This window comes from Kogia breviceps, chromosome 14, assembly GCF_026419965.1.
Source record: "Kogia breviceps isolate mKogBre1 chromosome 14, mKogBre1 haplotype 1, whole genome shotgun sequence".
Lineage (NCBI taxonomy): Eukaryota > Metazoa > Chordata > Mammalia > Artiodactyla > Physeteridae > Kogia > Kogia breviceps.
The window spans coordinates 85,528,406-85,550,929 of record NC_081323.1 but is presented as its reverse complement, the minus strand read 5'-3'; the positions used below and the strand labels follow the sequence as shown (position 1 = coordinate 85,550,929).

General features: G+C 52.5%; 1 protein-coding gene across 2 annotated transcripts; it reads right to left on the bottom strand.

Moving 5' to 3' along the window:
• Positions 1–904: 904 nt before the first annotated feature.
• TMEM130 (transmembrane protein 130) lies at positions 905–17,746 on the bottom strand. 2 transcript variants are annotated; one of them, XM_059036834.2, is made up of 8 exons: positions 17,462–17,746; positions 11,537–11,842; positions 10,060–10,219; positions 7,122–7,288; positions 6,288–6,372; positions 4,862–5,064; positions 2,756–2,868; positions 905–2,317 (listed from the first exon to the last, which is right to left on the bottom strand). In XM_059036834.2, exons 1-8 carry the CDS (start codon positions 17,544–17,546, stop codon positions 2,129–2,131), a joined length of 1,308 nt encoding a protein of 435 aa, XP_058892817.1. In that variant the 5' UTR covers positions 17,547–17,746; the 3' UTR covers positions 905–2,128. The 2 variants fall into 2 exon arrangements, with proteins under 2 accessions (XP_058892817.1, XP_058892818.1); XM_059036835.2 differs by having other exon boundaries at positions 905–2,281.
• Between the last annotated feature and the right edge of the window lie 4,778 nt (positions 17,747–22,524).

The following is a 22,524-nucleotide window of genomic DNA, read 5'->3' as shown; positions in this document are numbered from 1 at the left end:
GCCCTGAACCATGACATTAGCTGACCCCTGGGTGGGAGACCAGAGGAAAGGTGTGTGGGGGGCAGCATCCACTCCACGTGCCAGCAATGCTGAAGTCCAAGAAAGTTCCCTGAACGACTTTGCTCATTGAAAGTGGGGCCTCAGGGGTGGCACAGCAGGCGTGGGGTCAGGGTCTATTCACACCTGTGTCCAGCTCCTCAAACCTTGGGGCACACCCGCTGGGTGCTGGGGGCGACAGCAGAACAGAGGCAATTAAGAAAAAAACCTGAACCTCTTATAGAAGAAAAAGAGCTCAGGAAGGGTGTAGACTCAGAGCTTTGCAACTCGAAGTGAAGTCCCGGGTCCAGCGGCATCAGAAGCATCCAGAATCTTCTGAGAAATGCAGAATCCCAGGGCCCATTCCAGACACCCTGCCTGAAGATGTCATTTAATAAGACCTCCAGTGATGTTCATCACATCCAAGTTCAAGAAGCCCTGCTGGAGATGGGAGGTTCTCACACTTGAGGCACCAGGGCTGCCCCCTCCCCGGGAGCTGATTCACGTGTGGCATGGGGCCCAGGGATCTGCATTTCCAAGTTCCCAGGCACGCCCTACATCCCCCTCTGATCAAGAGTCCACCCCAGAGTCTCAGACTTGGCTACACATTGGAGTCACCTGGGGCACCTGGACCCACTTCCGGGAGGCCCTCAGGAGCCAGACTGTCTGTGATGCAGCCTAAGAGGCAGTCTGAGAACCACTGGTCCAAACCACTGACCCAAACCCGAGGTCGTAGCCAGCGGCTCCATCCAGTGCACTTGCCAGAGAACACGACAGGGACGTCCTGCTGCATCCAAGAAGTGCTCTTGCTGCTTGCAAGGCCCAAACATCCATGCATGGAAAAGAAAGAGACTCAGGCCACCTGGCATATACTCAGAGCACACAAGCTTTATTCGGCAATAATGGCATTATTTCATGAGTATGAGCTGCACAGCAGTGGGAATGCTGTTTTCAGCACAAAGTCTGAGAGCAAATGATTACAGCAACGAAGCTCAGCCCCCACGGTCCTGCCTCCCCTCCCCAGGCAGGCCCAGGTTGCTTCCTAATCCTGCACAGTTCGATGGGGGCCTAATCGTGGTCTCCCTCTGCACCCATAACACACTCTCTGCACATCCTCTGCCTCCCCCAGGCTGCTGGGCCGACAAAGAAAGAGGAGTGGGCTGGTCCCCCACCCAGGGTTCCATCCAGTCCTGCCTCTTCCTTCTCAAGGCCACCCTGGGAACAGCTGCGGGGGCAACAGCACTGTCCCCTCCCCCTCCGGGTACCCAAGTCCCCGTGGCTTGACTCTTTTTTTGCTGCAAAGCCTTTTCCTCAATGAAAGTTTAACATGGACTCAATAAAAGAAGGTGCTATTTATAAAGCACTTTGCACTCACAAAGCATTAGCCCTGCTCCCACCCAACCCCGAGCAAGCGGAGAGGGAAGAGAGTGTCCTTAGAAAGGGACCCAGTAGCCACAGGGACAGCGCACAAAGGGAGAAGCCAGGCCCAGGAGCTGTCAGGGCCATGTGGGAAAGGTCAGATTTCATTTTAGTGCTGATTCAGGGTACATCCCAGCAACCACCTAATTGATACAGAGGAAATCATCTGAAATGTCTGTGTGATGTGTGTGCAGGCTTATCTCTGTATGTATGACCTTTTGTGATGCAGCCTTAAATTATCCATTTGTGACCTTCCTTCCGGCTTTCTGACCTGGGCAGGGCTGCCTGGGGGAGGGAACTGTGAACCCCAGATAGACAGCAAATGTGCCAATAGGGGAGGAATGGATGAGGAGTAGCCAGGCACACCTAGGAGAGAACAAGGACCACGTCTGGTGTTGCAGTCCCACTTGGGACCTCTTCAAAGGCAAGGAGTGGGACTGACTGAGAGGGGCTTACAACTGTATAGATGGATGGATGGATGGCTAGGGGATGTGATGGAGGGGGGCTTGTGGAGGCAGCTGGACTGTAAAAATGGATGGCCGTCCAGGGTGGACAGCCCTGCACACATGAACCCCTCCTGTTGGGCAGCGTGCACCACCCTGCCCCGCCCTGTCCTGCCCAAAGCTCCCAGTCAGCAGTCAGTTAACGCTGAAACCGGGTAGAGGTGGGGCGCTCACACTGTGTAAGTTTTGATAGACTTGTAGAGGGGCGGCAGCAGCCCGTGGTTCTCGCGGACAACTTCCAGGTACTCGGATGGCGTCTCCAGCAAGAAGGGCCCACAGCACATCTGGCAGCAGCACCTGACCCCAGTGGGCGGCTCCGGGTTCTTGTCAGACATGGGGGAAAAGTCAAAATCAGCCACCTATGGTGAACAAAACCCCACTGGTCAATCACCCGCCCACCCACTGGGAGTCCCACTAGGTGGCCTTACGAGCTCAGCTGCCTGCCAGCAGCATGCACAGAAACACCTTTCTGGAGCCACACAGCGCTTCCCTGTGCCTTTGGCTTTTCTGCTCTCTGGGTCTTTCCTGCTTTCGGTTGCCCTCTCCCTTACCAGCTCATGGGCATGGCTGCCAAGCAAAGGGCGAGCATAGAAGGAGGTAAGTCACATTGGCAAGCAGCTAAATCATCAATCGGGCCCCATCTATGGATGCCTCTTGGGCACATCACCCCCAGCCTCAGGGCCTTGCTCTGACATCCAGACCACCTCCAGGCTCCCTGGTCTAGCCCCCCTACCCTCTCCGCATATCCTCTCCTGTCAGGGCCCAGGAGCCCAGCTCCCACCCCACCAAGCACCCACCTCCACCATGTCCTTCTGATGAGCGGCATTCCTCAGGGTCATGTACATGATGAAAGCCAGCATCATGGTGATAAGTGTGGCACACGGGAAAGCAAAGACAGCAGGCTGGATGCCTGGGAGTGAGACAGGGTGAAGTCATGAGCCTGGGTAGTTGGTGCTGAATACTAGCCTTCAGGAGGAGATGACACAGGGGAGAGAACAAAGCCCACCAGAGCTTTTTTCCTCCTTGTGTTCATGCATCCCAACTAGGCAACCCCAATAGGCAAATCCAGGATTTCACAAAAACCAAGCTGGGGTATGTGAGGGTTTTAAAGTTTTACTTGATAGTGACTTTCAAGGGGTGCAACTAAATTTCCCACCAGAGTGTGGGCTGGACTTATAGTGACTTGTTCCCAATGAGCAGCATAAGACAGAGTGATGATGTACAACTTCTGAGCCTATGCCATGAAAGACCTAGCAGCTTCCTCCTTGGTCTCTCTTGGGTGACTTGCACTGGGGAAGGGAAGCCAAGTTGTGAGGGCACCCAAACAGCCCTGTGACCTCTGGCAGCTCTGGGCTCACTCCCTTATCCTGTTACCAAGAAGCAGCATGGCAGAGCAGGAAGAGCCCAGGGGGTCTTGGGTTTGAATCCTGGTTCTGACCAGTGACCTGTTGGCAATACTAACCCACAAGGCTGCCAAGGGAATGCAACCAGGTGAGGCAGGTGCAAGGCAGGCGATCAGCAAGTATGGGTTCCTTCTCACTCCTCCCCCACCCTCCTCCTGGTACAGCCACCACCATACGCCATGAGGATCTGTCTCCCAAGAAAAGGCGGCATTGATTACCTGCAGTGCTGTCTTTCTCTGCAGAATTCAGAGGGATCCCAGACACTCAGTGCCCAGGAGATGTTGGGGGAGGCGGGGCCCAAGGCCGCCGACGATGCCAACAGGTCACAGAGTCTGCCTGGCCCACAACATCAGCCGGGGCCAGGAGCAGAGAGTGGTGTCTGCTCAAGGTCTCAAAGGGACTGGAAAGACTGGAGGGGGCAGTGACAGCATCTGGTGTCACTTACAGGGCCAACCTCGGGGATGAGTGCAGCTGGCAGGGTGTCCCCTTTTGTTCTGTATGGCATGGAACCTGGCTGGGCATCTGAAAGACCACTCCTAGGGTTCTGGGATCCTACTTTCTCCTCTACATAAGAAAGTTCTTTTCTGGGGTCACAGAACAGGCCCCCCCTGAGAAATGAAGGGTAGGACCTGATGCTGCCATCAGCCAATCCTGTGGCTGTAAGCCGGTGGCTGGACCTCATGATGTGTCTGGGAAAGGGTATTCCAGGGGCAATGGCTGGGCACCCTTATGAATGAGAGAGACTGTACTGCACACTTTCTGAGCTGCTCACCCTCCCTGGGAGACTCACAACAGCCCTGTGAGTCCAGCACAGTCACCGTTGGAGATGCTTGTTTTAGTGGCAGCAACAGCGCTGAGATGGAGGTGATGGGGTGGCGGTGATAGCAGTGAAGGAGGGAGGGTTCGTGTCGGGGACAAGTGTGGCAGTGGTTAACGAATGGAGGGACACTGACCACTGTCAGTGGTGGTGGCAACAAGGGAGTTGAAGTTGAGATGATGCTGGGGTAGCACGGTATGGATGGTGTTGGTCCAAATGGTCGGTGCAGGGGCTGGTGGCAGGGGTGTTAACGGCCGTGCTGATGGTGGTAAGGGTGGTCGCAATGGCAGCGCCGTCTCTGGCTATTGAAGATGCTAGAAGAACTGTCTGTAGCATGTGGTGATGGTGGCAGTGGTGCTGGGCAAGTTAGCTGGCGGTAGCTGAGCTGTCTGTTGTTACTGCTAGTGGTGCTGGTGTGGAGGGTGGTGGTGGTGGAACTGAGGGGTTCTGGTAGTGGGGGCTACAGCAGTTGTTGATGGCACTACAGAGTTTGGTGCCAGTGCTGTGGGTGGTCAGTCAGTGGTGTTGGTGGGGGACCGTAGGGTTATTGATGACGCTAGTGCTGTTGGGATTGGCTGTTGATGGCTGTCGGTGGAGCTGGCTGGTGGCAGCACACTGGCGGTGGTGGCAGGGGTGACTGGTTTTTGCTGCCTTTGTAGGAGCAGAGGCGAAGTGTCACTTACTGGAGGGCCACACCTGGATCTTGTGGTACTGATGCGTCTTGCTGATAATGTTCTCGGCCTGGATGCTGAAGCAGTAGTCCCCAGGATCCCTGAAGATGTGGGTCAGGTTGTAAGCCGCGCTGCCCACTGACACAGGGTGGCATTCCCCTTCCCCCAGCGGGAGGCACTCGGGTTTAAGACGCCAGCACACGTTCAGCGGGGGGCTGCAGGGAAATGGGGGCATTTTTTTTAGCAATGGCTCAGCAAGGAGTGTGAGCATAGACTAAGTCCGAGAAAGCTCAGGCAGTCGTGAACTTCAGTGTCCTTTCCAGGACAGAACACCCAGCTTCCCTGGCCTCCAGGGAACACAACAGTACATAAGAGATGGCTTGGGACTCCGAGGGGGTCAGTGAGGCACACAGGGACGTGCACAGACTGCTGAAGGAGGCAGAATGAGTGCCCCAGTGACGCGCTTGGTGCCCTGTGGAAGCACAGGGGACGGAGGAGCGTGTTCTTCATGAGGAAGTCAGGGAAGGCTTCCTGGAGGAGGTGGCATTTGAGTAGGCCCTAAGAGGATAAGTCGGCTTTTGACAGGTTTGAAGGGGTGAGGGCATTCCAAACTATCCACCTGCCACAGCACAGGCTCAGAATCTGGAAAATGTAGGTCCACATAAAGAATTCCAAGTGAGCATCCCTATCTCACACGACCTAGACCACAGTAAAACACACACTCGTGCCACTTCAATGATCAGGTCTACCAAGCACACGTAGTTTCCCGCTCTGCTCTCGAAGTACTGAGCTCTTCTCTCCAAAGCCCCCTGAAAGCTTCAGGAGCCACCTCCAGCCCCCTGGCTTGTCTTCGTCCTTCCTCGGCTGCTTTGCCCCCTCCCGGTCTAGCCTTATTTCCCCCTGACGTGTCCCCTTGCCGGGGGATTGGGTGGGGTTGGTCTTCCCCACTAGAGTCCTTGGAGGGCTGGACCCTGACCACTATTTTTCTGCAGCCCCATCCATCCCAGTGGCCCCAGAGAGGGGCTCCCTTGTGGGGAGAACACACCCAGCATCTCATCTCATCACTCACTACAAACTCAGCCTGATGGTGTTCTTGGCAGGAGCTGAGCCAGGTCCTACCCAAGATGGCCTGCTTTCCAGGGGGCTGGAAAGCAGGCCCCAGTCACATACGGAAGTCTTTTCACAGGAGTGGTCCCCCACCCGCCTGTGCCTTGATGCCCATGTTGCAGACAGCCCCCAAAGGCCAGTGCTCCCTCCCCTGGACCCCGAGAATGGAGCCATGCCCGTGACTGTCCCATGGCACAGTCAAGGGTGGCATCATCCCTCTGTGAGCTCCTTAACCCGGGGCCCCTCAGGGATGGAGCAAGGTCAGGAGCCTCTGAGGGGGTGTGTGGGCAGGAGCACAGGTCATGCGCAGTGTGCTCTGGGCTTCACTCACCTCCCCAGGAAGTTCAAGGTCACTATCATCTTTTGGAAGGTCTGAATTAGGGTAGGCCCCAAGACCTGGATGCCTCGAAGGGTTTCTGAAAGGCAGAGAAGACCCCATTATATCCGGTGGCCAACGACAGCTGTATCAGGGCTCGTGGGGTCGCGAGGCTGTGTGACCACCACCCCGCCCTCCTCTTGGCCCTCCCCAAGGGCAGGTCACAGGTCACATCCAGGGCATACCCAGGTCCCGCCTGCCCGTCAGCAGCAGCTGCTGGAGCCAGCTTAGAGTGAGGGAGCCGGAGGAAGCAAGCAGGGCCCTGGTGAGCAGGACCTGGGGCTGACTTAGGGTACCACCTCCCCCCCACATCATCTGTGCCGTGTGCGGGGTGGGGGAAGCAGCACCCCATTAGCACGACCAAGAAATCTGCTGCAGCTGCCCCAGCGCCCCCTCTTGCCAAAGCCAGGAGAGGCAGGTCTGGCTGTTCCCTCCCTGTGCAGCCGACTGAGGCTGTCCCAGCCCCGACGGGACGGTCCTCGACGGGAGGCAGATGTAGCCGGGAACGAGGAGTGATGGAGATGCGCCAAATCACAGCAATGTCTGGGCTCTGCCACCTGGTGGCCACCTGACCTCCTCCATGGCCTGCAGTGCCCTCTTGGAAGTGGGGAATGACAGACCCGCTCAGAGGGCTGCCAGGGGAACAGAAGAGAGGCTGTGCATCCAAGCTCAGCCCAGTGCCCAGTTGGAGCCACTGTGATCTGCAAGTGACCCAGCCCTGGAAGGAGTGGTACCCAGGGCTCCCTGATGGGTCAAACGCTCAACCCACACCAACCTCCAGAGGCTCACCCTGCAGCTTCAGCGAGGCGGAGAAGTCGCCCGTCTTCTGCAAAACGCCCTTCCCGACGTCCGGTGTTACCTGCTCCCACTCCGCCACGACCTTGACCTTCACAGTGAAGGATCCAACGATGGAATAGTTATAATAGACCGTAGCGTCTCTGGTCACCATCTGGGTGCTATAAGGTGACAGGGAGGAGATGACAGAAGTGACTCACATGCCCTCTTGGAGTGGTTGTACAGTGACACATTCAGACCAACACCTTGCAAGCAAAAACGTCATCCCAGCCATCAGTCCCCAGAGCCAGCCAGGGCATGAGGTCAGCTGTACCTGTTAGAGTGGCTGCTGGTTGTCTTTGCATTTGTAAGTTACAGGGAGGAGAACTCCTGGCAACAGGTGCCTGTCACCTGCCAGGAAGTGCTCTGCACCCCGAGCCAGGAAACTGGGAAAGGCTGTGTGTTAGACAAGGACAATCTGGGGAGGGGAGAAGTATGAACTTTGGAGTTAAGACACACCTGGCTTTAAATCTCAGCTCCAGATTTCCTATCTACGTAACTCTAAGCCTCACTTTTCTCATCTGAAAAACAGGAAGAGTCATACCTCCATCCCAGGTTATGATATAACATATTAAGTGTGTAACATCATGCTTTTTCCCTACAATTACCTGAATCACTTCTAAAGGAATTCTAGTAACAATAAAATATTTTTGTTGATTTGTTGATGCTCTTTATATATGAAGTTTATCAAACCTTTACCTATTACATATCTTCCAAATATTTTCTCCCAGTTTAACCTTTATCCTTTGGCTTGATTTACTTCTTTCATTTCAAATTTTAAATCTGATGATGCCAAATTTAGCATTTTTTCCATTCTAGTTTCTGCCTTTTATTTACAGAAATGCCTTCCCCACTGCCAAACTATCCAATCTCAGGGGATCATCTACATTCCAATCTAGTCCTGGTTCATTATGTTTACTATTTTTAATCTATCTGGAATAGCTTTTGTTAGGGATTAGATTATTTTTCTCCCAAACAGTTAACCAGCTACCCTAGTATCATTTATCAAACAATCTATCCTTATTCACTGGCTGGAAATAACATTGTTATCATACACTACATGTGTATATAAACTTAGGTTTTTTGTCTGCTTTTTCTATTCTGTTCCACTGAGCTGCCTTTTCTTGCTGAAAATTATTTGCAGCTTTCTAAATACGTTTATGTATGTATTTCTAGCCCCTTTCCCCCGTCACCATTAATCATCATTCTGCTTTTCTGATCATTTCTCTTTCTTCTTACAATATTGAGAAATTCTCTCATCATTTTTCAAGTCTTTTTAAGGTTGTCAGTACAATCTGTGATTTTATTCACATAAATCCTACAATTTTAGGCTAAGTTATTCTATCCGTTTTTATAAATATTATGAAAGATGTTTTCGACTGCCATTATATGGAGAAGCTAAGAATCTTTGTTTTGTAACCAGCCACATTATTAAAATCTTTTTAGTTCTAAGATTTTTCAGTTGAGTCTTTTGTGTTTTCCAGGTAAACAGTACTGTCATCTGTGTACAATGACTTTTGTCTCCTCCTTTACATTTATATTTCATTTCTTTTTCTTATTTTATTTCATTGCCTAGTCAAAAATGTTCAATTGCAATAGAAATAGTGAATAGGGAATTCCCTGGTGGTCCAGTGGTTGGGACTCTGTGCTTTCACTGCCAAGGGCCCGGGTTCGACCCCTAATCGGGGAACTAAGATCCGGCAGGCTGCAGTGCAGCCAAAGAAGAAAAAAAAGAGAAAGAAATAGTGACTATAACTTTCTTTAACGTGAAAATAAATGCCCCTAATAAATATGGAGGCTGTCCCCTGGTTTGAGACAAATATTCTTTATGTTATAAAACCATATATATACATATATATAAGCGTATATGTGTATACATGTATGTATATACATTATGTGTATATGTGACGTATATGTATATAGGTATGTGCACATATGTGTAAAACTGTGTATTTATACACACAATTTAGATGAACTGTAAAATCTTTGTCATGTTCCCAAAATTATTCTTATTGGGATTTTTATTGGGTTTGCATTAAACTTAAAGAATAACTGGGGTAAACGGACGTCTTTACAATATTAAGAATCACCATCGCGAACATGGTGTACATTCCCATTTACTCAAATCTCTTCTACTTCTGCGGGTGGGAGAGGGATGGATGGGAGTTTGGGATTAGCAGATGCAAACTATTATATATAGAATGGATGAACAACAAGGTCCTACTGTAGAGCACAGGGAACTATATTCAACATCCTGTGATAAACCATAATGGAAAAGAATATGAAAAAGAATATATATATGTATATACGTACATAGCTGAATCACTTTGCTGTACAGCAGAAGTTAACACAACATTGTAAATTAACTATACTTCAATGAAACAAATTAAAAATAACAAATCTTTGCTACTTCTCAGTAGCTCTGTAGTTTTCTTCATGCAGGATCTTGCCCATTTCCAGATATGCCTGACCGACCCCCACTTCCCGACCTGCCTCCCCCAACTGGCTTGTCTGGAGAGGAGGTATGAGGAGAATGAAGCTGGAACACCTGAATTCTACCGTGTGAGTATAACAGCGTGTGTCATTGGCTGGCCAGGTCCTTCCAGAGTCAAACAGAGAAAAATCCTACCTACCTTGACCTGCCTTAAAGGGCTGTTTGGGGCACCAATGACCCCTCTACTAGGTTGCAGGCACCTTGAAGGCAGGTCCCATGACTGGCTCACACGGGTCCCCGTGGACCCGGAGCTCGGCACTGAGCAGGTGTACCAGGCATGTTTGGAGTGAGAGAGAGTGAGCAGGGGAAGGTGGGAGAGTACAGAGCATTCCGCCTGGGACGACAGGGCCACCAGCCATGAGCCAAGACTTTGGGGCATCAAGGGGGGTAAGGACATACCCGTCTCCGAAGTCCCAGCTGTAGAGAAACGAGGCGGTCTTGAAGAAGTTGCTGGGGTCGTGGAGGAGGAAGGAAACTTTAAGGACTGTCTTGGTGAGGTAGGAGCTGGGCCAGGGCAAGGAGGTGTTCTGGGTGACAACGAGGTTCCCCACGAGGGACTCTGGGACAGAGACCACGGGAGGGTGAGTCCACTGAAGTGGAGGAGGGCAGAGCCACGTGCCAGTTGGCAGGGCAGCCTCTCCCCCACCCGACCTCCGGGCTGTCACAGCCAGGTGGCGGCAAGAGGGAACCCTGCAGGTCACCGAACACAGAGGCATATGCCCCCTCTGCGGACGCTGGTGAAGACTCACTTCATGTGTTACATGCATAGCTCTGCTCCTGCACCCCTTCCACCAGGACCCTGAACTTTCTGGCACAAAAGATGCCCAGGACCAGAAGGAAATGCACAGGCTTTGAAAGCAACTCTTGGGAAGTATTTCAAAGTATTAGATGAGCCTAGAAAAAATGAGCAGTTCTACTGACCGCAGGTCCACACCCCATGTGCTGGGCTGGGTGAGGAACACCATTCCGTGCTGCCTCCTCTAAAAAAAAAAAATTAAAAGCTGATTTTTTAAGCAGAAAGTGAGGTGTGCTCAATAAAGCTCATTTGGAAATTGCTGAAAAGTGTAACGAAAAGAAAAGAAACTGCCTATCGCGCAAACACAAGCGCTGTTGATGTTTTGAAGAATTGCAAAGTATACGTGTGTACATATTTAAGGTATACACATATTAAACACAGTTGATCAAATTGGTTATAGAATTTTGTTTTGATTTTTAAATTTTTACAACCATGAGTACTCCCCCAGGCTACAACAAACTCTTTGTAAAGGTCATTATTATTCATTACACAAATTATATCAGTATACTTAACCAGTCCCCTTATGGTTGCATACTTAGCTTGTTTCTATTTTCTTCTGTTATTATAAAAACTGTGATGAACATCTTCGTGCATAAACCATTACCCAAATGGAGGTTTATTTCCTGAAGATAAGTTCTTTAATAGACTGTAAACTCCAAGAAAGCAGGGACTTCTTGGAAAGAGAGAGAAGGGAGGGGAGGGAGGGAGGGAGGAAGGAAGGGAGGAGGAGGGGGGGAGAGAGAGAGAGAGAGAAAGAGAGAAGGAGAGAGGGAGAGAGAGTGAGAGAGAATGAGAAAACAGGCCAAAGACTAAAATAATTTATAACCATTGATACATATGTATCAGCTGCTCTCCAAAGGGTCGTATTAATTTACACCCGAGTAGCAATATGTACTTTAAGTGTCCATTTCAGCACAACCCTGCCAGCAGTGCATATTACCGTTTTCTGATCCTTTGTTAACTGACAGCAGCGAAGGAACCATGGGTCTGATCTGCATTTATGTGATCACCAGCCAGGCTGGATGTTTTCTCTGCACCAAGAGTCTGAATGCAGACAAACCAAGTAGGAAAGGTCCTCACCTGTAATGGGGAGGACGAGGAGGCTCCTGGCCACAGGCTGGCACGTCGCGCAGTCAGCGGCGGTGACCCAGACGGAGACCGGGAAGTCCCCGGGCACGTTCCCCACGACGCGGATGGTGGAGCTGAACGCCTCGTCTCTCTGCCCCGTGAGCAGCAATGGGGTGTGAATCCAGCGGAAGCGGTAAAGGCGGGTGCTGGCGGGCAGGACCAGGCTGCCATTGTCATCGGCCACCAGGCTGGCCGTGATGGTCACCTCTGCCCCCGTGGTGGCAGGGCCGTCGGTGGTGAGGTGAAGTTCATACGCGCCTAGGAACCCAGAAACCAAGGCCGCGGTTCACGAAGGGGCGTGGCCAGGAAACCCACCGCCACCCTCTGGGCCGGCTTCTGTGAGTCTCTTTTACAGGCGGAGAAATTGGGGCCCAGGCAGGTCAAGTGACCCGCCCAAGGGTCATACGATCAGTTCATTGCCCAGCTTGGGATTCAAACCCAGGCCCAACTGACTCCAAACCCCACGCCCTTTCCCGTGTCTCCAGTTTGTTTTATTTTTTCATGCCAGCCAAGCAGGGCCTTACAGAGCATGTGTATGCTGACCTGGCCCGGCTTCTTAGCTGTGAAAATGACGGCCAGTGCATGTCACAGGAGGAGCCACCGCAGCTGATGCCCAGAAAGGCCCCCCATCGCCCACTCTTTTGGACTAACCTTAACATGCGAAACAAAATTCCAGTTGGAAACACAAAGCTGAGTCTGGACCCTGTTAAGGCCTAATACCTTGGCGGTGGTAGGCCAGCCTTGGGAGGAAGGGCCACTGCGATCCAAGCCAAGCCCCCTTCTCTTTGATCTCAGGTTGTAAATCTCTGAAGTGAGAGCTTCTAGATCTGAGCTGTCCAACATGGTAGCCGCTAGCCGCGTGTGGCTCCTTAAGCGTCAATTAAAGCGCAGCAAACTTAAAACCCACTTTCTCGGTTGCACTGGCGCATTTCAAGGGCCAGCCACGTGTAGCCAAGGGTCACCAGAGTGGACACTGTGGATACAGGTCTTCATTATCACAGAAAGTTCCACTGGGCTACACTGCTGTAGGGAACCTCCAGGACTCCTGCAGGGGCCAGCGCTGGAGCTTTGTGATTCTAGCTGGGTCAACTCCTTGGGGAACCTGAACTGAAATACTGGGGATGCAGCTCTGACAGGGAACCCAGGAATTGGTTTTCTAGGTTGCAAGCGGAGAATAGGGCCTGGAGCACATGGAATGGAGACCAAATAAGAGGCCTTTTAAATAACACTCCCCATCTGACGAACACATTGAAGGTAAGACTAATTGTAATCTGAAAATAGAGAAAGGTATAAAATTTTTTTTTTTTTTTTTTTTTTTGCGTTATGTGGGCCTCTCACTGCTGTGTCCTCTCCTGTTGCGGAGCTCAGGCTCCGGACGCGCAGGCTCAGTGGCCATGGCTCACGGGCCCAGCTGCTCCGCGGCATGTGGGATCTTCCCGGACCGGGGCACGAACCCGCGTCCCCCGCATCGGCAGGCGGACTCTCAACCACTGCGCCACCAGGGAAGCCCGAGAAAGGTATAAAATTTTTAAAAAAATTTTTAAATAATTAGTAACAACCACTTACTATATTGGGGCATTTCCTACTATTCTTTTAAATGATGCTTACTCTGAGATTATATATGCCATTGCTGTTGCTGTTTTTTCAATTCTGTATCATAGGCATTTTCCTAAGTCCTTATTCTTCACCTGCTTTAGATAGCTGCAGATTTTATCATACTCACAAGGTAAGATTTTAAAAATCAGATTTGTTTCCATCGTAAAAGTAATACATATGCATAAAGAATATTAGAAGTGTCCTGTTACCCTACCCCACAAAGACAACAGCTGCTATCATATTGCTGTCCTCCAGCTCTCTTTCACGCACGGAAGTTTTAAATTTAGTCAGAATCAGCCTCTGCACACAATTTTGAATTACTTTATTTCTACCTGACAACACATCAGAAGGATGTCTGCAGTGGCACTAATGTGAACTTCAGTATTTGCAATGATAATCCCTCAGGCAGGAATATCTTAATTCCCAGAACCCTCCACTCTTGTCAATAGCACTACTGCACGTCTTAGTAACTATTTTCCTGTGATTTGTAATTTTCTTTTTCAGGTGAGACTTCTGAAGGGCCTGAGGTTACAGAATGTCTAACAGTGCACACCTGGGCAGAAGGGGTGATGCAGAAGGAAGGGAGGAGGGCCCACAAGCCCCCCTCTGCTCATTTTACTCCCTCCCACCCCGCTTCCCGGCAACATACACCCGCTCCCTTGGCTTCCAGTACCTCCTATATGCTGATGGAACCCAGCAGTAACACAGACTTCATTTCTACTGAGCGATAATACAATGGCTACTAACCCCATGCAACTGAATTTAAATTAATCACAGTTAATCACTTCAATGTACAACTAAAACTCCAGTCCCTCCATTACACTGGAGCCACGTTTCAAGTGCTCAACAGCCATAGCTCTCCCAGAGAGCACAGATATAGATCATTTCCTTCATCATCTAAAATTCTGTTGGCCAGTGGTGCTCTAGACCCCCTGGATTTCTCCCCTCCCAAACCTACCATTCTCTTCACCTATCATTCTCTGTCGGGTCAGAGGACCAGCTGTCCCAAGAATCAATCCCCGGGCCTCCGCCCCTCTAATTCTCCCTCTCCATTACTACCAGCCAGCATTGCTTAAGGTAGCATTCAGCCCCATCCGGATGGATTTACCGATACATCCTGAATGAGACCCTTGGCCTCCAGTCCTGCCCTACTTTCAGCCACCCCAACAAGCAGCTTCCTGCACAGTTAATCTGATCATGGGCTGGCCTCGGGGTGGAGGGAGACCACATCTTAGCACATCCATGCTGTAGCTTTAACCCTTTAACACCTGCAGTTCCCCCCAACATGCTCTGTCCTTCCTAGCCTCAGGGCCTTTGCACACACTGTCCCCACTGCTCTTCTTCACCTATCTGTCTGTGGATATAACCTCTTCCAGGAAGCCCTCCCTAACACCCCCACCCCACCCCGCCTCCTCAGCACTCTCCCAACAGCCTGAGCACACGGTTGTTACAACCCTGGGTTGGGATAAAGGTTTCCTCACCTCCCCCACTGCACTGCAAGCTCCTTGAGGGCAGGGCAGGGGTCATCCCCATCTCCCCCAAGCCTAGCCAGGCGCTTGGCACATAGTAGGGGTTCAACACTGTGCTGTGGAGAGGCACCTGGAGAGAAGGGTGTGACAGAGGGACCAGGCCACATGGCACTGCCCCAGGAAACTCTTCACCCAAGTGCTGTGGACTGAGCCCCAACCCACAGCTGCTGGGGGGACCCAGAAGTACAGGATGTGCTCCCTGCTCTTCGGGGGCTCACGAGAGACCTGCTGGACTCAGCAAAACCGGGAGGTGAGCGAGTGTGTCCTCAACTGCACCCCATTTGCCTTGCGGCGATGTTGCCCGCCCCCCACCGGGGACTCTGGCTCCAGCCTTTCCGCTCACCCACGTTACACATTCCCTGTTCTGAATCCCTTTCCTTGGGGCCATATTTTTGGATTATAAAGTCATTTGGGCTAGCATTGCAAAAGGGACCTGCAGCACCTTAATCCCAAAGAGAGAATTCCAGACACAGAAGTTTCTCCAAGAAAACACAGTGTGTATCTTACACTGAAGGACCCGAGTCCCCAGAGGTCCCCAGGGACTAATGCTGCTGCCTGGGACCACACAGCAACCTGCATTGCCCTTGGCCGAGTCCCTCTGGCTGGGAGGCAGCCTTTGGCCAGGCTGCTGAAGAAAGAGGAGGTGCTTAGAGGAGAGGCCATCTCTTCCCTGCCCACACCCCCCAGGAGAGGAGCGTGGGCCAGGGTGAGGCTGGCAGGTGGCAGGGACATTCAGCTGCATGCTAATGGCCATCCAGCGTCTGCAGCAAGACAGGCGCATGTCAGCACGACGCAGGTCTGTTGCCAGGGGAACAGAATCAGGAGGGCGGCCAGCTCAGCCAGGAGGCGGGATGGGGTGGGGGTGGGGAGGGGCTGTGGCTACAGCCAGTTGCAGCAGACACTGGCCCAGCTCCTGGGAGCGCCCCCCACCCCGACCTGTCCACACGCCAGAGGCTCCAAGGGCACTTTTCTCAGGCTTGTTTTTAAAAAGCAGGTATTTCACAGCCCCCAGGTGATGCTGCCCCTCGTCCTCAGGGCCTAGAAAGCGTCCAGAACATCCAGGCTGAAATGAACCGGGAAGGCTTTGCCACCTGTGGCTGAAGGAACCAAGCCCAGGTTTGGTTACCTACCCATGCAAATCCATCTTTCCAAGTTTGGGAGCCCAGATGACACGGCCTTGGAGTACAGAGCAGCCCAGTCAGGGGCTTAGGGGCGCCCCAGGTGCCCCAGTGACCACACAGGTGCCCCAGTGACCCAGAGCTGAAAGGGCCAAAGCAAAAAGTGAAGTGACAGCAGCCACAAAGTTTGACCCGTGGAAGAACGCCCACCAGCATGCTCCCAGGGCTTCCCCCTGGAGCATGCACATTCTCCCTGACCACATAGCCTGTAGGGCCCCAGAACAGTCTAGAAAAGGGCTACATCAGCCTTTTCTCACTGCACATGTGCACAGCCCAAACACTTCCCAAGGTACCTCTGAAGTCTGGACAACACAACCTGGAGTTAACGAACGGTCCAGGACACGGACTTCTGACTTCAACCCCTGGCGTAGGAAGCACGTCGTGCAGGCTGACCCAGACCCGGGAAGGGTGGAAAGGGCTTCTGAATCTCTCTTTTTTACCTGTGGGTTTTCCCCAAGCCCATTCCCAGCTATTTGGACTGGATCATGGGTGCAGTAGGCCAGGCTGGGAACCACACATGACTTCCAAAGGACTAACCCTCCCCACCTTTTATTTTTTGGCAATTTAGGCCGCGTTGATAATTTCCGGACACATGTAAAGCTAATGGACAAGAAACCCCATTTCCAGGGTCAAGCAGGTGCTCCTGACCAAGCCAATTCCCGCAAAATTCCCTTAATTCATCCTTAAGATGCAGGTTTTTTTATTTTACCTTGTGGCTTTTATTGCACAAGTTTGCATTAGATCTCTTCTTCTGGCTACCATTCTTTTAAGGTGGAGGGGGGTAATGAAAATATTGGATAATATTTAAAACCCACCCAATAGCTGCCCACATCCCTACTGTCCCCTTAAAACTCTCCACCCTGGGTCCTTTTTTGTCGCCAAAATGGGGCAGAAAAGTCGGTGTTGGCCTTCGGGGGGTGAGGAGGTGGGGATGTTAGACGCACGACCCGGGGGACACAGCGTAGGACCCAGCGGAACCAGCCCCGGGTCCATTTTGGAAATCATGCCCAGAGAGGAAATGGCAGATCTACCTCCTGCGCGCTAAAATCGCATACTCCCCGAAGTCAACACAAGCAGGGTAGAAAGCCTCTCTGGTTACGGCCACATTTTAAGGCAAAAACGCTGCTCCGCGGGCAACGTGGCCGCGCTCCCTGGGGGCTGTGGCGAGACGACAGACCCCGAGCATTCCCAGACTCCCCTCAGCGTCCTCCCCCACCTCCAGCGGCTGCGAGGTTTCCAAACATCGGGATGGATGCGCCGGCCACGGCGCGGTCCCTAAGGCAAGGCCGATCTGGAGGTGGCAGCAGGGACGAGGGCGCAGGGAGCCCCCTCAAGTGCCGGTGGCTTCAGGGGAGAGGGGAGAAGGGACAGAGGAGAGGGCTGCGCGGCGCCCGGCAGGCCGTGCTCCCCTCCGCAGCTCGCGGCCTCCGGGGAGGAGGGAGGTGCGCGCAGGGCGCACGGCGCCACCTCCGCAGCCCCGGCTCCCGGCGAGGCCGCCCGGCCGGGACCACCCCGAGGCCCCGGGCGCGCTGCGGCTCGGGGAAGGCGGGCGGCCGGCTCGCGCAGCGCCTTACCTGCAGCCACCCTAGCCGGGGCCAAGGGCAGGAGGCAGGCCAGCCAGAGGATGCGGCCGAGGCGCGGCCAGAGCGCCGGGGCCATGGCGGCGCTGGGAGCGGCTGGAGCGCGGAAGGGACGCGGCTCGATTCGGCTGCGGCGGCTGCAGCTCGTGGGGCGCGCGGCACGGGCTGTGCGGGGAGGTGCGGGCGCGGCGCCCGCTCGTCCTCGCTTCGGATCGCTGTGTCTCTGCGCGCCGCCGCCGGCCACAGCCCGCCGCGCCGACCCCGACCCACGTCAGCCGGGCCGCGCCCCCTCCCCGCCCCCTCCCTCACTCCGCCGCACGCCGTCTCTCCCCACGATCCTCGCCTCTCCCTACGATCCTCCACTCTCCCCACGATCCTCCCCTCTCCTCCCCGGTCTCCGCTTCTCCAATCTGCTCCCCCTCCCTCCCTCCCCTCGCCGCGCCCCTCCTCTCCCCTCGACCCCTCCCTTCCCCTCCCCTCCCCGGTCCCCGTTCCTCCGGTCTGTGCCCCCTCCGCTCCCTGCGTCTGTGCCCGCGTCCGCCGGCTCTGACTCAGCGTCCCTAGAGGAGCGCGCACCGCTGCGAAGCCCAGAGGAGGCCCCTTTGGGCTCTTTCTCCGGGTGGCTTCTCCCCTCATGACGCACATGGCTTGGAGATGCGGGTCTTTATTCAAGAAAAGTGTAGCACCTACTGTGTGCAAGGCGCTGGACAGTGGAACGTCTTGCGTCCCTCCGGAGAGAAGGGCTTGGGTGCAGGTGCCCAGGTGCAGGCACTGGGACTGACGCCATTCCTCAGTTTACCCTCTCTGCACCTGCTGTAAAATGGGGCTTGTGCTCATACCCGGGCCCACAGCGACAACGCTGTCACTGAGGGCCTTGGGACATTCAGACAACCAAGATAAGGAGTGACCGGGCCGCTCCTTCGACACTCCCTGGCCTAAGCAGGCGCTTGCATCTGCCGTAACGGAACAGAGCATGTCTTTTCTCCTAGAAGGTGGCCGGCCTGGCTGACCTTAAAGGCTGGACCCAGGCAGCCTGGATCCTGGCCCCAGCTCTGCCTCTACTTCATCCTTGGCAAGGGAGCCACCCAGAGGGGGTGTTGGATGGCTCCTCTCGCCTGGCCGGCACTGATGGGGCCACAATTGCAGGACGGGCCGCATGGGAGTGAAGGAACTTCTGGGGCAGCTGTGGGAGGCGGGCCTCCCACAGCTGAGAACGGGCCCCACTGTCCCCGTTGCCATCTCACTGTGATGGAGGGGGGAACAGATTTGAGTGAGTCCCCTTAGGAAAGTTTAAAGTTCTGGCCACTCCCTGGTGGCATCAGTTACCATTGTGGGGACAGATACCAGGCCTAGGAACCAGGAGACTTTGGATTCTGAGAGTTATGTGACCTTGAGAAAGTCACATAACTCTCCTGGTGCCTCAGTTCACTTTTCTTTAAAATAATAATAATGCCCCATGAGACTGTGGTAAGGATAAAATGACTTGACACGTAGAACAGTGCTTGGACTTAGTAAGTACTCAATCAGTGTTGGCTGTCATCATTAGAATGGCTTAAGGACTTGGGAGAGTTTCACTTGTCCATCAGGAATTGAGAAGAAAATTGTGCTTGAGAAGAAAATAGTATATTAAGATTATAAATTGAGTTTCAAATATTTGACTATTCCACATTATTCAAAGGTCTGGTGGTTAGTGGTTTTTGTAATGTACTAAATGCATAAATAGAATAATAACATTTATCACATTTTTTTTATGTGTAACATTATTTACATTGAATAACTATACAGTAGCCATAGATGGTCACCTCTGTGTCACAGAAGCCACCTGCAAGGCCACACTGAAGCTGATGTTGATGTGACCCTTCTTTGTCTAATTCCCCACAGGTATCACCTCCCCCAGAAACCTTCCTTCTTCTGGGCTCTCACAGCACCTGTCTTGATGTAAATTCTTGTCACTGAAAATCTTTCTAAGGTGGGTTAGTTGGTCTGTTGGCCCTAGCAAAATGGTATAATTGATTTCCCTTTGGTAACAGAAGGGCAGCAGCCCTAGTGTTAATATTCCTACCACAGTTCCTCATTATCTTGCATTGGAAGTGTAACTGTGGGAAGTGGGGGCCACTGAGCTGATAACAATCACCCCCAATCAGCTCTGGAGAGGCTTTGGGGGTTAAATTCTATGGTAGTTTGAAGTAGGCAAAAGGGAGTTCAGGGTGATCTCATTGTTGAATTTACCATGGCTCCAGGCCTAGATCTCAGCTTTACCAGATTTTCTGCTGGAATTTTTCCACCACAGGACACCCAGTCACCCTGTTGAAACCCACAAGACACCTAGGGAGGATTTGTTAATTCATCACGGGGGGAAAGGTTCTTCCTAGGGGTGGAGCCCTTAGGGTCAGCCTCCAAGAAGCCCAACAGGTGAGGCAAAGGTAAGCAGGGACTCCAGCACACCAGGGGACAGGGGAGGGAGGATAGCCTCTTGGTGGCTCTCAGAAGGTCAGACTGAGGCCTCATGCCCTGAACCACTCCATGCAGAGACCACTTGTGCAGACTGCTCGTGTCCACCAGAGTGAATATATTGGGGCTCCCTGTATTCTTTTTAGTGTTCCAGCTGTTCCTATCCTATGGGTTCATACAGTATTATTCCAAACAGGGTACAAATTTATACATTTGTTTATGGGCCGAATTGTGTCCCTTGAGAAATCCATATGTTAAGGCATAATTCCCAGAGTGACTGTATTTGGAGACAGCACCTCTAAAGGGGTAATTAAGGCTAAATGAGGTCATAAGGGTGGGGCCCTAATCCAATAGGACTGGTGTCCTTATAAGAAGAGGAACAGACACCAGAGATCTCTCTCTTGAGAGAGCACAGAGAGGTGATGTGAGCACATAGTGAGATGATGCCACCTACAAGCCAAGAGAAGAGGCCTCAGAATGAAACCTACCTTGGTGGCACCTTGATTTTGAACTTCCCAGTCTCCAGAACTATGAGAAATAAATTTCTGTTGGGTAAGCCACCCAGTCTGTGGTATTTTATAATGGGAGCTTGAGCAGACTAAGACAACACCCAATGAACAAAAGGAATACATTGGTAAAGAAAGACAAAGGGACTGCCCTGGTAGTCCAGTGGTTAAGACTCTGCATTCCCAATGCAGGGGGCCCGGGTTCAATCCCTGGTCAGGGAACTAGATCCCGCATGCTGCAACTAAAGATCCCGCACGCGGCAATGAAGATACAGCGTGCTGCAACTAAGACCCGGCACAGCCAGATAAATAAATATTAAAAAAAGAAAGAAAAGGAGCTTTCTGTCTAGGAGGGGAAAAAGATGATAAATGAGTAAATATAATTGCAGATTCTAAGGAAAATTCCAGTATTATGAGAGCTAGTGGGGGGTGGGACGGCAGGCAATGGTTTTCTTATATTGGGCCTTAAAATGGCCTCTCTGAGGAGCTGACATTTGAGCTCATCAAGGATGACAAGGAGCCAGCTTTGTGCCTCTCAGGGAAGAACATTCCAGACAGGAGAATTAGCTACAAAGGTCCTAGGTGGGCAGGAGGCACAGCAAGACCATTGTGGCTGGAACATGAGAAATGAGGTTGGGAGGTGCACAGGCCCAGGGATTGAGGATAAGTTGAAAAGTCTTTGGAGGGTTTTAAGCAGAGAAGGTGCATGATCTCATTTATCTGATAGAGATGAAGTTGACACTGTCCCCAACGTCTAATTCAGGAGACAGACAAGAAAACAGGCAAAAATAGCAGCATGATGGGTACTTTCGTAGGAGAAGCTAAGGCCATGGGAAAGCATATGAATTTCACCAGTGTTAACCTCCCCCCCCCCCCCAACTGTAGGTCTTTATCACATGCAATTAAACGGAAACTTATCAAAGGATTTGTGTACTGCTGCTTTTTTTCTCGACCCCCCCCCCAACAATATTAAATAACCTCGGATGGCACATGGGTTCCAGCCCTTAGATTTTTCAACTTTACACAATTTTGGACCTCCTAAATTTTGGGATTGGTGGTGGTAGAAGCAAAGAGGATTTTGCTTGCAGGTGGACAACTTCTTCCATGGGGGAAGGAGTGTTCTGACCCACTATATTTCTCCTGGGACAGAAATAACTGGCACTATATATATCCACTTACAATCTCAGCGCTTCAGCTGAGGCTTTTTCTTGAGTGGCAACATTAAACAAAAGCAAGGAGCATGTCTCTGAACGTATCTAGTAGGAATTGTAAGCTCTGTTTATTACCAGGTGTGAAATATATCTGTCTGAGAAGGGAAAACAAAGATTCTGGTGAGTTAGTGATGATGGGGTGGCGTGGGGGCGGTGTGGGGGGAGCAGGGGGGAAGTACTGTCAGGAAGGGGCAGGAGGTGGAGCCAGGTCCTGGAGAGAGGTCAGGTTATCACTTTCATGCTGTCCATTTACCATGATCACCACGTGTTTCCAGGAACAGCTCATCATTCAACCAGTCTCATAGATGGAGTCTGCAGGTGAGGACTGACAGTACTTTTCTCTTCCAGGCCCTCCTGGTTCAGCCATCACCTCATTTGGGCATCCGGGCCCCACTCTCCCCTGCCTCTCGTCATTGCTCTGACCCAAGGCATCTGCCCTGTCGCATAGGAGCTGAAAAGCGGTCCACTGCGGTCTAGCCTCGGAGTGATGCAGCTGCAACAAATGACTAGGCCGGCCTCTTCCAGGCAGAACACCTGGGCTCTCCCCCGCCCAGCATGCCACGTTCAGTTCAGGGGTGGCCTCTTCCCGGGCCCGTCCGCCGTCTGCTAAAGAAGCCCCGCGGATGCCCACCACCCCGCAGCAGCCCCCAAGCGTCCCTCCCCAGCCTCCTGGCTTCTGCGAGGATACTTAGGACAGAAAGAGCCGAACCAAAGACGCTTGTCACTGCCTGCCCCTCCCTCCCGGCCTGCGGCCCCGCCCACGCGGACAGAGGTTTAAAGGGCCAGGCAGGCGCACCCGGGCGTGACGCCTCTCCCCGCTCCCGCCGCCCGCCCAGGCCGCACCCACTTGGAGGCGGTGCGCCGGGGCCTATTCCTCCGGCGGCGGGCG